General features: G+C 41.6%; 2 protein-coding genes across 3 annotated transcripts in view; both read left to right on the top strand.

Annotated features, from left to right (window-relative positions):
- Nucleotides 1-8,654, top strand: part of ctnnbl1 (catenin, beta like 1) — a 31,373-nt gene extending 22,719 nt beyond the window's left edge. For both annotated transcript variants that reach the window (XM_053686517.1, XM_053686515.1), the window contains exons 14-16: nt 1,014-1,151; nt 1,357-1,429; nt 8,107-8,654. In XM_053686517.1, the coding sequence (XP_053542492.1) occupies nt 1,014-1,151; nt 1,357-1,429; nt 8,107-8,195 (300 nt within the window). In that variant the 3' untranslated portion in view covers nt 8,196-8,654. The remainder of the gene's footprint in view (nt 1-1,013; nt 1,152-1,356; nt 1,430-8,106) is intronic.
- A 146-nt stretch (nt 8,655-8,800) lies between these two features.
- LOC108276224 (V-set and transmembrane domain-containing protein 2-like protein) overlaps nt 8,801-16,597 on the top strand; it is a 41,192-nt gene continuing 33,395 nt past the window's right edge. Inside the window, exons 1-2 of the mRNA XM_053686518.1 lie at nt 8,801-11,485; nt 11,643-13,190. Of these exons, the coding sequence (XP_053542493.1) occupies nt 13,079-13,190 (112 nt within the window). The 5' untranslated portion in view covers nt 8,801-11,485; nt 11,643-13,078. The remainder of the gene's footprint in view (nt 11,486-11,642; nt 13,191-16,597) is intronic.

Genomic DNA, 16,597 nt, shown 5'->3' with positions numbered 1-16,597 from the left:
AGAGAGAGAGTTTATGTGTGAGGAAGAGCTGCTGGAGCATGGCCTCGCAAACAAGGTGCATGCATGCTGACGAGCACGAAGAGACGCCTCTCAGCACAGCGGGAGAGACTGCAGTATGTTTCAGTCTGTCTGCGTTACTACACTAAACCCTTTCTCTGTGTCGTGTAATGAAAACACGGCCATGATGTAGACCGAGCCTCACAAAATCGTCACGTGTCCTACTAATACAGTGCTACCAGCGCAGCAAGAAACTAATCAAATCACAGAGGTGCAATGCGACTAAGTGGCCAGAGGGTAATCATTTTCAAGCGATACAACATGAACAAGCTAATGCAAAGCAATATTGATGTCCAAAAAAAAAAAAGGGGGTTGGGTATTTCAAATACTCATATCAAGGAAAATATTCAACAACATGGTGGTGAGATGAAGCGGAGTTACCGGAGATACCACCATCTATCCTGAAGATATCAAGAGAACACTGACACTGGAGACTCCTTCCATGATGTCGTCATCTTCACTATGTCAACGATTGCACGTGTTTTTCTTTGTTAAACGATGGCACGGTGGGGTTTGTTTGTTTATTTTTTTTTTCACTCGGATGGAAGATTGCGGTTTAACAGAGTAAACATTTTTACTATCGTTTCTTCAGAACCTCCAAAAGCGACACCCAAAAGAGATGCGACGGGTTCCGGGCAGAGCTGCTTTCCCGCCGGTTAGCACGGCCGAGTGGTTTTAGCGCGTGTAGCTGCTTCGCTATGGCCTCGAAAATCCCTGCAAACTTTCTAATGGTGATGAATTCGAGTTTAGAGAGTATTGACGGTGCTCAGGTATCGACGCGTGGACTAAGTGCTTAAGATTGATGAGTATCGGCACAGGAGTGTGTATGAGTGATGGAGTCCCTCCATGCCATTAAGTCCCAAACTGACTGATCTACACACTGATCAGCAGTGACTCCGCTGAATGATAAAAGTCTGTGTGTGTGTGTGTGTGTGTGCGCGCGTGCCTGTTTGCAGGACATGGTGCGGCGGGGTGAGATCCTGGATGACGCCATGGAGGACGAGTTTTACCTGCGCCGTTTGGATGCCGGCCTTTTTGTCCTGCAGCTGATCTGTTACATCATGGTGGAGATCAGTAGTGCAGGAATTCCACAGGTAAATCAGAAAAAATTATAATAATTTTGGGATTCAGAGCATGTCTTGGAGAGTGTTTTCATTCCTTTTATGATTTATTACAGCTCATACAAAGTGCTTTTAATATCAACATGTGGTTTTGCAGCTGCTCTAGTAAATTGATGAGCACCTTCTGACCAATCAGAATCAAGTAAGTCCTTGTCTTTGTTTGAATTATTATTCACAGCTGCAGCAGAGAGTACATCAAATCCTGAACCTGAGGGGCGGATCGGTTAAGACGGTGCGCCACATCATGAGAGGTGAGCCAGCGACAAAGATCATGCCTCGTCTGTAGACTGTCCACCAGTTTTAAGCGTCGAGTAATGTTCCTGAACTGTCCGGTCGCCGCATTACAGTTTGATCCCTGGGACAGTGTCGGTACGTGTTGCATGTTTGCATTCTCCTCGCGTCACAGCTGGTCTCACTTCAGCGCGCATAACGAATGCTTCAGCGTGAATAATCGGCTGTGCTAAACACAGCGGCCAGCATGCCATTTAAAGTAATTAAGCCCCCGCCCCGTGCGAGCGTGTGTCCTCGGAAGCTCTGCTCTTTTTGCATCAGGCTGGTCATAAATGATTAACGACACCACAAAGCTCACATCTGTACATTTGACTCCAAAATGGCTGGCAGAGAAGGCCAGGAAAATGTCCCCGACTTTACTTTTTGGTCCACGCCGCTCACATTGAGCGAGTTTCGAGGTGGAACAAATCTGCTTTGATGAATGTGAGCTGTCTTATTAGCATAAACTCCGAACACCTTTTGAAGTGAACTGCATGACAGGGTCCAATTAATAATAAATAAATAAATAAACCTACTGGCACTTTTTAATTTTGGCAAACTTGTAATTTCAGACCAACTATTTCACATTCACTGCAATACATTAAATGAGATGGCGGTTAATTCTTCTCCTTTTTTTTTTTTTTTTGCTTGTCTGTTGTTCTGTGTTCATTTATACTGTATAAGGCTGACCTGAACAGTATGGTACAGACTTCTAATATATGATGTTTCCAGATGAGTACCTGAATACTTATCAATAATATTTGTTTTATCATTATTTTACAGAAATTTCTGTTCATTTTAAGGGTAGTGGTGTGATTTTTTTTAAATGCTAGAATATTGACATGATGTGACTTTTTGAAATTTGGAACATCCAAGCATCTTCCTAAGGTTACAGCTCATATTGTACTAAAGGCTGGTCTACGTATTCTTATCTCAGCCCATTTTGAACCATAGGTTCAGCCTGTTCTGGACTATAAACTTGGTTCAGCTGGGTTCACCCTGTTCTGGACTGTAGGCTGGTCTCAAGCTGTTTTCAACCATAACCTGTTCTGAGCATGTTTTGGACCACTGGCTGGTTTCAGCCCATTTTGGACTGTATTCTGGTCCTAGCCCATTTTGAATCATAGGTTCACCCTTTTTCGGACCGTAGGCTTGGTTCAGCCTGTTCTGGACCGTAGGCTGGTCTCAGACGGTTTCAGACCATAATCTGTTCTCAAGCTGTTTCAGACCATAAGCTGGTCTGATCTTCGTCATTCCTGCAGCGTGCTTTGATCTTTACAGTTGGGTTCACCTAGATAGTTGTCTTATGGTGGTGGTGGGGGTCCTTTCTGGGTATAGCATGGTGTGGTGTTCTGACCTGTTACCAGCAAACTTCCTCACTTGACCAGTCAAATCAACTGGGCATCATGGCTCTCAACTTTCAGTATTACCACTTGAAGCCATGCTACATTAAAACATGTCCTTTGCAAATGCCTTCATTTTCTTGGTACCTTTTGACATTTTCAGATCTACCAGTATTATGTAAGGTCCAATTTTCATAAAACTGTCAAGAAGTTTTAATAAACACCTTTCAATAAATGGAAAATGCATCCATTTTTCCTCACTTTCTTTTGGAGAGCAGCTTGTGTGTGGGAGGCTCATTGTGGAATCGCTGGCACCGCCTGTGATAAATTGAAATTTTCTGCTGCGGGTTTGTAGCAGCTGTGGCCTTGAGCAGACCTGTGGAGGGAAAGCACTGCCAGGACCACACAGCACAGAGGTACCATCGAGCAGCAGCACTGCTGGCACTTTGCCCTCACTGTCGTATTAAGAGTAGCAGTGGGGTGCATTATAGTCAAAGGTATACTTCAAACGAAAGTGCTAACAGTGAAAGGAAGTCATTAAAGGGCAATTAGCTTTGCGTTGATTCGGTCAGACTAAAAGGAAACAGGGTCGTAGTGGATTTTCTTATTTATATGTATTTGTTTGGCAGACATTTTTACCCAAAGTGACATGAAAGCCAGGTAGCATGCAATCCAAGGACATTGAGTAATTGAGGGTTAAGAACCTTGCTGAAGGTTCACTGATTTTCTGTCAGGCCTGAGATTTGAACTTTCTGATCACTAGCACAAAAAGCCCCTAAAGTCACAAGTTCTGGGTAAATGTCTAGAAGAAGGTATATGTCAAGGCAACTTGTTTACTTCTCAAACTCTTGGAGATTGTTTCATTAGTTCAGGACATTCTGTAGTTTTCAGTTCTTCATACTAGAATTTCCATTTGGCCTGGAATTCTAAATGCCCTCACAGGCATAGTTTTCCTCTGAGGATTGGATACACCCATAACGGTTCTTTGGTTGTCCCTATAGGGGAACCTTTAAAGGGTCTGTGTTAAAGTATGTCTCCAACAGAAAGGGTTCCAAGAACAAACCTTTTTGGATGCTAATAACCCTTAATTATCCAGTGAACTCTAAAAGAGTAGGGAGGTGCTTCTGAGATTGGTCCTTGTGGATTGGCATGGTTCACTTTTTTGCCTTCCAGTGACAGATTTTCGTCCTGTAGGTGGCGGCACGTTATGTTATGTGTTTGTTGTTGTTGTTGTTGTTGTTGTTGTTGTTGTTGTTTGTTTTGGTTTTTTTTTTTTTTTTTTTTGGAGCTGGCAGAAACTAAAAATGTGGACTGTCAGTGAACCTGGGCCTAGATATCTCTGTGATGGTATCTTCTTCAGGTTACATTTGACAGTTCCATTCAGAGGATACATTAGATAGCTCCACAGAAAAGTTTGGTATCAAAGATCTGTTTGACAGTTCTGTACGAAGATAACATTTGATGAGTCCATACTAAGGTTGCAGTTGACTGTTCCATGCGAATAGTCCACTGAACAGTTACATACCAATGTTCTATTTAATGGTTCCTTATCTAGGTTCCTTTTTCTACAGTTAAATACATAATTTCATTTTCACTAGTTCATACCCAGGTTCCATTTGCTGAAGGTCCATATCATGGTTCCATTTGACTATTCCATACCAACATTGAATTTGATTGCTCCGTATCCAATATCAAGAGCCACCGGACTGTTCAGTACCCAAGATCAAGATCCACCGGACTGTTCAGTACCCAAGATCAAGAGCCTCTCGACCGTTCCGTACCCGAGTTCCTCTCGACCGTTCCGTACTCGAGTTCCTCTCGACCGTTCCGTACCCGAGTTCCTCTCGACCGTTCCGTACCCGAGTTCATATCAAGGTTCCTTTCGACTGTTTAATAAAAAAGGGTCTCTCCAACAGTTCCATGGAAATCTTCCATTCCACAGTTTCACACCAAGGGCCTTTTCAACAGTTCTACACAAGGTTCCATTTGACACGTTCATACAGAGAATACATTCAGTAGTTTTGTTTAAAGCTCCCACTCGACCGTTCCACAAACAGTTTGAAAGTTGCATTTGATGGATTCGTTCCACAGTTCTCAGACTGGCTGGGATTTTGGACAGCTAAAGAATTTCTTTTATTAAGCTTAAGTCCTAAGCTTCCAAGCTTATTTATTTTTCTGAGCAAGCAAATCTCATCATTCATAATTACCGGGTATGAGTTTGGCTCACCGTCACTCCAACTGAGGAAAATTTTAGTTGCGTGTCACTTTTCTTTAAATATTTTTATTATTGTGCTTGTATCACAAGCTGTGAGATGAGGTTGAGATGATTATTGTGATATGAAATTGTAATACAGTCCCTCATTCTGTTCTTTCACCTTGAAGCTTTTTGTTTGTTCCTCTGTTGATTGCTGATTGCAGGCACACTGTTCCTCTGGTCAGCATGCTGTCAGTGTGATTGTGGGCTTTTTTGGGGGTTTTTTTTTCAGGCTGGATTTCATCAAGCAGTGTGTCATGGGTCAAGTGTGCAGCCCCAGCCACTGACCCATCAAATATACCAGCTGATTCCTCCCCCCCCCCCCCCCCCCCCCTTTCCCTTGTCTGCTATCTCTGGCTTTAATTCAGTATGCCACACGGAGCTGTGATCCTCTCCACACACAGCTCAAACCCGGAGTTTGATTTCTTCCAGATTTTTTTTATTTAGATTCCAATCTGAGCTTTGTTGTGGAGCTTCTGCTATGAATGTATAATTTTGTGTGAATAATTTGACTTTGCATTCATCTAATCTTTATCTGTGGGTGATTCTCTGTGTTATATTATCCAACAAACGGATGACGCCATTGGCACGCTTGCCTCACACCTCCAGGGCTGGGGGTTTGAATCCTTCCCCCGCCCTGTGTGCGCGGAGCTTGCATGTTCTCCACGTGCTTCTGGGGAGGGGGGTTTCCTTCGGGTACTCTGGTTTCCTCGCCCAGTCCAAAGACGTACATTGTAGACTGACTGGCGTTTCCAAATTGTCCGTAGTATTTGAATGTGTGTGGGATTGTGCCCTGTGATGGGTTGGCAGCACGTCCAGGGAGTCCCCCTCCTTGCACCCCGAATCCCCTGGGATAGGCTCCCCGCAACCCTAGTCCAGAGGATGGATGGATGATGCCATTAATTTAATGATTTTTTTCAGATTTTTTCTTTCTTTAAAATGGCTGGATTTTACATAAGATACATGTTTTTGTTCGCTCAATTGACATATTTGCTTGCCTATTCATATTCGTCGGTATAGTAAAGATGCAAATGTTCCTATAGCAAATACTGCAGGGCATGCATGTGTATATGTTGATTTATAGTTTTTCCTCTGAGCATTCCCAGCGATCTCCCATTCTGATAGTCCTCGTACCGGTTAGGCTTCTCACGGAGGCCGAGCTTTTTTAAAACCAGCCCGCGCGCATTACGCCGAATTTATTGCTAATCAAGTCATCAGTCCCCTAGTACTTCTTCAGCATAATCAAATGTGTAACTAGGACAAAAGAGGAATCGCGCCACGCTGTTGCTGCGGAGATTAGGAATTTAATTAGCTTGTGCAGAAGTAAAAGTCGCAGGCCTTTTCCGCTCATTTCGTTCAGATTCACAGCAGGAGGTTCACTGCCTGGCTCTGGCTTCATGCATCATGGAGTGAGCTCGCCCTTGATAAGAGTTTCACGTACACTGACATTCAGCTGTTCTTCACCGTGATCTGTTTATGTAATTGTGTCAGAGAAAGGAGAGAGAGTGTGTGTGCGTGTGAGAGAGAGAGAAAATATGGGATGTGCAAGGTTGCAACACCTCTGAGCTCAAGCAGGGATTATCCTCCTCACTGCTATTTATGCTGAATGCAAATAGCATCTGATTCAAGGCTGTGTGTGTGTGTGTGTGTGTGTGTGTGTGTGTGTGTGTGTGTGTGTGTGTGGGGTACCCTTTAGCATGCCTGCCTTTCTTCTTCTTTTTAGCTCGTACTTTTTTAAGCAGGTTTGATGCTAGGCTTGCAGCTCCGAGTTGTGAAAGGGCTAAGAGAATAATCCATGCCTGCATCTTCCCCTGAACCATTACACTGTCAAATATCATGACTTCAGAGAGGTTTGTGTGTATGTAGGGGAGTAAAGATTTACTGTTCCAATCTGTGACCTCACATTTGGCACAGTGATGGAGAAGGAAACATGGTGTTCGTATCTTAATCTCATTGAGTTAGAAGGAGGAGGTATGGCCTCTTTGGCTTTCAATCCCAGTGAAATAGAAGGTGATGGAGAGAAGGAGGTGTGGCCTCTACCTGTCCCTGTGAGGGAGGCGTGGCCTCTACCTGTCCCAGTGAAGGAGGTGTGGCCTCTGTATCCATCAGTCTCAGTGAAGGATAAGGAGGCATGGCCTATCTACCTATTAGTACCAGTATAGGAGGTGTGGCCTATTTATCTGTCAGTACCAGTATAAAAGGAGGTGTGGCGTCTGTATGCCAATCCCAGTTTATACATTAGATTTTTCAGGATGCATACAGTCTTTAAATAATGTATATATTCTATCACTTAAACCTGCATATATATGTGCACATAACCTGTGGATATCTGTGTATACACACTCACATGCCTAGTAAGTGCCCTGAAGAGAGAATAAGAACAGAGAGAGCAGTAAATGGAGAGGAAAGAGGTGGTGATGTGCTGAGTGTGTGTCAGAGAGTGTGAGGTGGGTTAAGAACACAGCATAACAAGTGCTCTGATAGAGCAGGTGAAGTAAGTGTGTGTGTGTGTGTGTGTGTGTGTGTGTGTGTGTGTGTGTGTGTGTGTGTGTGTGTGTGTGTGTGTGTGTGTGTGTGTGTCCACGTTTCCACATTTCCAGAGATGCAGATTTAAGTGCTGCTGCTCTTAATCGTATTTGGCCTTTTAAAGCATAGCTCTTAGTCTGCACTCGTCCTGTCTACTGTGAAACTGCAGACTGCAGCCTTTTCCCTTCATGCTTATTTTTATATCTGTGTGTGTGTGTGTGTGTGTGTGTGTACACGTACGTATAAGCATCCACATGCTGACAGCTTGTGCATAACTGCATATTTGAGATGATGGACTACACGTTCTTACTGCATCCAAGCTCTTTAATGTCATTGAGAATAATAAATAAATAAGAAGCATTGTACTTTTCACACTATACGTCACTTTGTAGTAATATAGAGCTCCTATGTGGAAACCCATAAAACACTCAGTAACGTGATCAATTGGTGTTACAGCACATATTGGAGGATAAGGAAAAAAGCACTTCTTGTTTTTAAAATAGAGAACGCATGACATTTGTTTGCTGTTTTGCAGAATACGCGGAGAGCATCGGCGACGGCAAGAACGAGGAGTACCGGCTGAGCGAGCAGAAACGGATCATGGAGCTTCTGGAGGATTTCTGAGTCTCCGCTCGGATCACCGATGCCCGCCCTCTGATTTCTCTGTAAATAGTGCGTTTTGATCAATTTATGACGTCATGACTAATGGCTCACATTCAAGGTGAAGCTCAACGCTGAACCGTGTTTCTGTTCTTCTTGGGTATGAAGCACATTTTGTATATGAGTCATTTTTTTAAAAAAATACTGAACTGTGAGAACAAGACCCAAGTGGAAAGATGTAATTAATTTCTCTCCGTCACGTGTAAATGTATCTGAGTAATATTAATTGCTAAGACTGGTGTTGGTGTGATACTGTATGCTGTTCATGTAAACAACATCCAGGACACTCAGATCCATGATCCTGGAATATTCATGCGGATAACAAAATTATTTTTTTTTATTTTTTTTTTTTAAACGGTCTTCATATATATAACGTAACGTGTGATGAAATGTACTGATGTGAATAAAAACATCGAACGGAGAGAGAGAGGAACAGTTTTCTTCATGCTTCCTGGGAATGTGGATCGCCGTCTCTATGGACAACCACTAAGTTAGTATTATTTACTAGTGACTTATTAATAACACTTTCTCTAAACGTTATATTGAAAATAAACAATGAACACTTTCATAACAGGAGATGGCACATTCATAAGGCCTTTTTTTTTTTTTTTTTTTAATTTATAGATAGGTGTGTGTATTTATGTGTAGAGAGAGAGATGGATGTATAATGCCTCATGAGAAACCATCACTGTTTTCCTCGGCGTTCATCTTACCGCGGAAATGCCAAGTCAGTGCTCAGAAAACAAATTCCAACTAAACGTTTTTGTTATAGTGCTGTTTATGTTCGTTACAGAGAGAACAGGAACTACTTTTGTCGATGTTCCACAACGTTAAACGTAATCATAAATGTATAAAAAGTATTCCGCGTCGTTCTTTTATTAAATCAAAGTTGTTTTATTTATTTATTTTTTTTCTTCTAACAGCACGACGCAAAGTGTTTTCAATTCAGTGCAATTTGTTCCGTATAACACTTTCAACAATGTTATCGTCCCAAAGCAGCTTTAAGTAATCTATACATTTCAGATTTAAAATTAATCCCTGACGAGCGAGCCGGGGGCGAGGGGAAAAACTCCCTGAGACGACATGAGGAGGAAACCTTGAGAGGAATCGGACTCAAAAGGGAATGAATCTACACGATGAATCCAAAAGTGAAAACTGTGTAATCAGGAAATTCACCACCAGCTCAACGTGAAGTCATGAACTGTCCACCGATGGAGACCTGGGTCCTAAACCCGCAACCGCAGTCCGGCGCCATCTTCATGGCTTCCGAGTATGTCCCCTGGGGCCGTCCGCATCACCAGCCAGTAGCCTCCAACGACGAGACCTCAGTGATCCTTTATTCGTACGGTAACGCACGCTGCTGTGAGAATATTCTAATAAGCCCTCTGTATATTGTAGTATCATTATTACCAAGGTGCATCTTTCCTTAAAGAATAGCTATGAAGTTTTGTTCGTTTTTTTAAAACACAAAAACGTGGCTCTGGAAACAGAATCATCATGTAAAACGAGGTGTTGTGTGAAGTACCCGTTACCAGTTAGGTCCCTAAACAACTTTGTATTTCTACTCTGTGCTCTTTCGTCTCGCTCTTTGGTTTCAGAAATTGCCTCCGGGCCCCTGGTGTGGATTTAATGGTCAATAATTTGATGTTTGTCCAGCGGTAATGAGCCAGCAAGTCTCACTCCTACGCTAATGACTAGCGTGCTGAGCTAGCGAGTTAGCGAGAATGCACAAAGCGCCATCTCTATTCGTCTCTTGTTGTTCTCTCGCTGTTTATTGCTCTTTCTCTCTCTCTCTCTTTCTCTCACTGTTTATTGGGGGATTAAAAACATTTAGCAGTTAGCATAACATTCGAACGGTTGAAGGTCACTGGCTTGCAATTGCGCTAATCCGTCCTCTGTGCGGCGAAGCCGTGCTGTAAAGCAGGATTTTTCTAACCGCTGTCTTTTGGGATCCTGTGGCAATGCGGTACTCGCCTGAAACCCGTATCATCGGTTAAACACGGCATCTAATAGTAAACAAAAAAGGTGCCGTAAGACGTCTGCTGTGATGAGCCTGCGAGCCTCCCCGCATGCTTGAGGTATCTAAGCGACATTTCCATTTAGATTTGTTTTAATTCGATTTGATACAAATTAGGTATGATGCGATAAAGCAACAAATCCTAAAGACTGGCTCATCTCCTCGGCGTAGTGAAGCTAAGACGTCTGGTCTCATGGTTGTTTCTCTGACTAATCCCGTCTTTACTTGCCCTGCTGAAGAAAAAAAAAAACCCAATAGAAATCCTCATAGAATTTGTAATGCTTTTAATGCTTATAATCCATCCATCCATCTTCTATATACCGCTTATCCTTCAGGGTCACGGGGAACGTGAAGCCTATCGCAGGGGCCATGGGGCACAAGGCGGGGTACACCCTGGACGGGGTGCTAATACATCGCAGGGCACACTCACATACACATTGATTAGCTACGGGCACTTTGGACACGCCAATCAGCCTAAAATGCATGTATTTTGACTGGGGGAGGAAACCCCCACAACACGGGGAGAACATGCAAACTCCAAATTGAACCCTGAACCCTGGTGGTGTGAGGCGAACGTGCTAACCACTAAGCCACTATGCACTCTTAATGGTTATAATGGGAATCGTACTGATTTTCATGGAAATTGTAATGATCCCTGTGGGTCTCTACTGGTAATTTCTTGCCTTCTATTGGTGGCGTGTTATGTCTAGTGGATACTGTTAAGGACCAGTAATGCTTTTAATGATTAGCTGATGGTTTGTAATGGTATTTGTAGTGGAAACTATTCGGATTTCTGTAATGGTTTCTATTGGGGGTTTTTCTTCAGCAGGGTGGTACTGATTTTTGGTGGACGGTTTCCTCAAGTCACGGTCGTGTCATATTCTTTTTTCTTTTTTTTTTAAAAATGTTAACGGCTTAGCGTCACTCTGGAGGAGGAGGATGTTTAGCTGTACCTCAATGTCTGGCCATTTCTCCCAGGTCTTCATGATGCGGTTTGTTTAGCACAGGAGGTTTTGAAGAAGGGGTACAGGAGTTTAAGACTGGTGAATATTTGGTGAGGTGAAGCAGTGTAGCTTGTTTTGAAGGCATTCCACAAGATTAAATGCACAAGATTAAACATGTTCTTTAGTCGATGAAAAATTTGTCATTGCTGTGGAATCTATAAGAGGAATATCATGCTTCAGGACGTGCTGTTATTGGAAAATAATCCACTTCTTACCGCTTGGTAAGAATAATAGTAAGTATTTGATGTTTTATTCCTTACATAACTCCTTACTGTTTACCTTTTATCCCAGCCATCGTGTGTACTTATTAAAAAGCATTTTCTTTAATGAATTACTAGAGAAAGTTCTGGTTTTGGATGATGTGTGTGTATGTGTGTTTACTGTATAAAGTAGAGAAGAGCATCAGCCTGAACGAGAGACAGAGAGAGAAACTGACGATGCCAATCACATCCCTCTGTTGTCTCGGCGGTTATGTTGGCGCAGCAGGCCCGGGGGTCGCCCCTTCACGTGGCGGAAACATCTGCTCCATCGTGCGCCTCTTCTTTCCAACCTGCACCTGTAATAAGGCGAGCTCTAATTTGCATATTAAATTGGCAGGAAGTCGAGCGCTCCTCATATCAGCGATTATAACCGCGACGGTGCTCCGGCTGTAATTTCACACCTCAGAGATGCTGGAATAATGAACTTTTCCGCCTGGTTGAGTTGTACGTAGCTCTTTGTGCACCTAAATTGGAACAAAACGGCAACCAAATGGTCGAGTTAAAATTTCATCTCGGTTTGTTTAATGTTTATATCTGAGCACCGAGCGCGTGGTCCAGGATAACCACGTCACTGACGTGACTTAACGCAGGCACGCACTAATACGCAAGTCGTTTTCAAAACCTTTTCAGTCATGTGCAGAGATGTGCAGGCATGTTCTCTAGACCAGGAACAGGAGACATCACAATAATCATCATCATCATCATAATAATTAGAATAATAATAACCAATTATCCAATCATTAACTTAGCACATGGAGCGATTTAGCATCACCTGTCCACCTCCGAGCATGCTTTAGGTAAGTGGGAGGAAACCAGAGGACCTGGAGTAATCCCACACAGACACGTCTAGCAAAGGATCGAACCTTGGAGCTGTGACGCCACAACAGATACATCTTGCATGCATTAATATATAATAGATACACTCTTTAACATAGGGTTCTAGATAGATCCATAGATAAGCAATGTTGTGATTTATTTGTCTATTGAGTAATTGATTAATTAGCATTATATATGATATAGCAGTTTATAAAGTTTAATCGATAGATAGATAGATAAACAATGTTTTGATTTATTTGGCTATTGATTGATTGGCATTATATGTGATTACACATGATATAGCCTAGTAGGATAGAACGTTTAATAGATAGATAGATAGATGCATAGATAGATAGATGATAAATGTTTTGATTAATTTGTCTACTGAGTAATTGATTCATTTAGTTAATTTAGATTAGTTTAGAAAGTTTAATAGATAGATAGACAGATACATAGACTTAGTGTTGAATGTCTGAGAAGAGATCATTCCGCGTAAGAGCTCACTTCGCTGCTGTATCCCTCCGCCGCGCGCTACAGTCCGTGACGCTGAGGCTCAGAGCACAGTAACGGAGCAGCGACGGAGAGACTGCAACACCTCTCTCTCTCTCTCTCTCTCTCTCTCTCTCTCTCTCTCTCTCTCTCTCTCTCCATCACACCGCCAGCACAACATCTCTTTCCCCGGGTGTGGATCTATCCTAGGGATCGGGGTGTGCGCGTGGATGTGAGGCGGTGTCCTCTAGCAGAGGCGACATGAGCGCGTTCCGGCTCCTGCTGCGGAGTTTCCACTGTGTGGGACTCTACATCCAACTTAGTGGCCCTTTCTCATCATCCGCCCAGGTGGAGAACCGCATCTCCAGCAACGGTGAGCTGATCTCTCACACACACACACACACACACACACACATACAGAATGGCAGTCAGATGGTTGGAAAGCTGCACTTACTAACTGGATGAAGGAGTGATATTACTATTATTATTATTATTATTATTATTATTATTATTATTATTATTATTATAGAGAATATTCAGTATATCCTGTATGCATGTAGATCAGATGAAGGTTCACTATAGTGGCTATATATCTTATAATACTATATATAAATCTAACCCATTTATTCATATAGTATTTATATGATACGTATTTAGTTTTAGAGGATATGTATGACCCATTGTGTGTGTGTGTGTGTGTGTGTGTGTGTATTTTATATATATATAATATAATATATATATATATATATATATATATATATATATATATATATATATATATATATATATATATATATATAATTTTAATTTATTTATTCAGAATTTTTGGTTGTTTGTTTACCTCCAACTCCATGCTTCCAGATTTTTACATTCATTAATATCATATGTAATATCATATGTATATAATATTGACTAACGCTTTATATGATACGCACGTCTTTTGTGCCTTTAGTGTGTACCTAGAGAAGTGTATCTTTGTTATTACTCTGAAAGCTAATTAAAGGTGCATCAGCGATCCTTAAATGTACCATTATGTACTTTTGATCATTTTTTAAAGGGACACTTCAGTTACAGTACCATGTAAAAGATACCTTCTTATTTATTTATTCATCTATTTATTTATTTGTCTCAAACTCCATGATTTCAGAGCTGGCCTTTATGCTCGTTTTTTATTTATTTATTATTATTATATTTTATAGAAAATGACAGTCATTAGGCAGCTGCTGAAGTGTGAAATGAGGTGCAGAGTGAGTCACAGGACTTTCTGTGCCTCTAATTTAATTCAGGACTGTACACTTTAACTCAGGACTGTATAAGGTAATGGATGATTTTAAGAGTTAAATTAAGATTGTAGGGATTAATTCAGTACTGTAGGTTTTAAGTTTGGACTGTGGAAGCTAATTTGGTATTTTAAGAGTCAATTCAGAATGACAAGAGTTAATTCGATATTGTAGGTTATATATTTTGACTGAAGAAAGTAGTATAGGAGTGATGGAGGTCATTTAGGAGTGGAGAGGTTAACTCAAGAGTGTAAGATTTGATTCAGGACTTTAGGACTTTGAGTGTAGGAATTAATTAATCACTGTAAGGTTTAATTCAGCACTGTAGGAGTTAAGTCAGGAGTGTATGAGTTAATTTAGGACTGTAGGAGGCCGTTCAGGACTGTAGGAGTTAATTCAGGACTGTAGGAGTTAAGTCAGGAGTGTAAGAGTTGATTCAGGACTGTAGGAGCTGATTGAGGACTGTAGGAGCTGATTGAGGACTGTAGGAGTTAATTCGGGAGTGTAGGAGTTAATTCTGGAGTGTAGGAGTTAATTCTGGACTGTAGGAGTTAATTCGGGACTGTAGGAGCTGATTGAGGACTGTAGGAGCTGATAGGACTGTAGGAGCTGATTCAGGAGCTGTTTCAGGAGTTGATTCAGGAGTGTAGGAGTTGATTCAGGAGTGTAGGAGTTGATTCAGGAGTGTAGGAGTTGATTCAGGAGTGTAGGAGTTGATTCAGGACTGGAGGAGTTGATTGAGGACTGGAGGAGCTGATTGAGGACTGTAGGGGTAAATTCAGGAGTGTTGGAGTTGATTCACAACTGTAGGAGTTGATTCAGGACTGTAAGGGTTAATTCAGGACTGTAGGAGCTGATTGAGGACTGTAGGAGCTGATTGAGGACTGTAGGAGCTGATACAGGAGCTGATTCAGGACTGGAGGAGTTGATTCAGGACTGGAGGAGTTGATTCAGGACTGGAGGAGTTGATTCAGGACTGTAAGGGTTAATTCAGGACTGTAGGAGCTGATTGAGGACTGTAGGAGCTGATTGAGGACTGTAGGAGCTGATTGAGGAGTGTAGGAGCTGATTCAGGAGTGTAGGAGTTGATTCAGGAGTGTAGGAGTTGATTCAGGAGTGTAGGAGTTGATTCAGGAGTGTAGGAGTTGATTCAGGAGTGTAGGAGTTGATTCAGGACTGTAAGGGTTAATTCAGAACTGTAAGGGTTAATTCAGAACTGTAGGAGTTAATTCAGGACTGTAAGGGTTAATTCAGGACTGTAAGGGTTAATTCAGGAGTGTTGGTGTAAATTCACTGTTGGAGATTTTGTTGTGTTGTTTTCAGGTTATTAAAGTTATAATTCTATACCCACATGGACCCACTAATTGCTTCTTGCAAATGAATTATCTAAATATTACTGTGTATGAAATAGCGAGCACAAACTGAACGCTTATAACGAGCTAAAATGTGAAATTTGAGAATATTGCATCCCTAGATGTCATAACTGATTTCTCATAGGGGCCAGGGAGAATCATGTAACGTTCAGTTCTCTGTGTGTGTGTGTGTGTGTGTGTGTGTGTGTGTGTGTGTGTGTGTGTGTGTGTGTGTATGCTGTATGTATTCACTGCAGCGGAGGTGATCACACACTGTAAAACCTCTGCAGTTGTTTGGATGCTTGGGGAAATAACACAGGAAATGTCTGAGTTTGTGTTCCAGTAGTGCTCTTAATGCGCCCTTGTTGACTTGCTCTCTGCGTTTTCACTTGGATTGGTTGGACCACTGCCACCATTTTAAGTGCTGCTCCATTATTTAATCAGGTCAAAAGAATTTGTTAGACCAGCCCTTGGAGGGTTGAGGGTGTGGATTTTCGGAAGTCACCCAGAATGCATTGCAATCAGACATCATTTACTTTTCAATAAAGAGATACAGTGTGCTTGTTGCGTGAGTGTGTTGGTGTTGAGAAACCTACTCCTTTTGTGATGCAAGTCTCCGCTTACGTGACAAAGTTGCGACGGCAAGTCAGTGAAGTCAGGGTGTGGTCTTATTGCATCGTGTCGAGCTGTAGACTGCAGATTAAAGCAGCCAATCAGTGACAGGCATGTCAGGTGATTACAGATTAGGCATGATATCTAGAAATTTAGCTTTGACTATTGAACTCTTGTGAGATTTTATATTTCCTCAATGATTGTTTTACATTAAAACAGTATTCGATGCTGCATAGCAAACAAAAAAAGTATATAGGTCTAAATAGTATATTTACATTTTTTCACATTCAGAGTAAGAAAAGCTGTCGTAATTTCTAAATGTTATGTTTCAAGAGAAAAAATGCAGAATTCAAAAGAAAGTATATATATATAAAAAAAAAACTTCACCTAAAACATGTTTAGGATCTAATTTTTGTATGTATTTTGAGTGAGTAAATTCATCCACGTACTTTTTACAGCTGTAATTCCATTCTAAAAGATATAACTTGTTTACATGATGGCAAAAAACAACAAAACTCTGCAATTTATAGCCTGGA

The sequence above is a fragment of the Ictalurus punctatus genome, chromosome 15 (genome assembly GCF_001660625.3).
Source record: "Ictalurus punctatus breed USDA103 chromosome 15, Coco_2.0, whole genome shotgun sequence".
Classification (NCBI taxonomy): Eukaryota; Metazoa; Chordata; class Actinopteri; order Siluriformes; family Ictaluridae; genus Ictalurus; species Ictalurus punctatus.
Note: the sequence above shows the minus strand (reverse complement) of the source record. Positions and strands in the feature narration are given on the sequence as shown.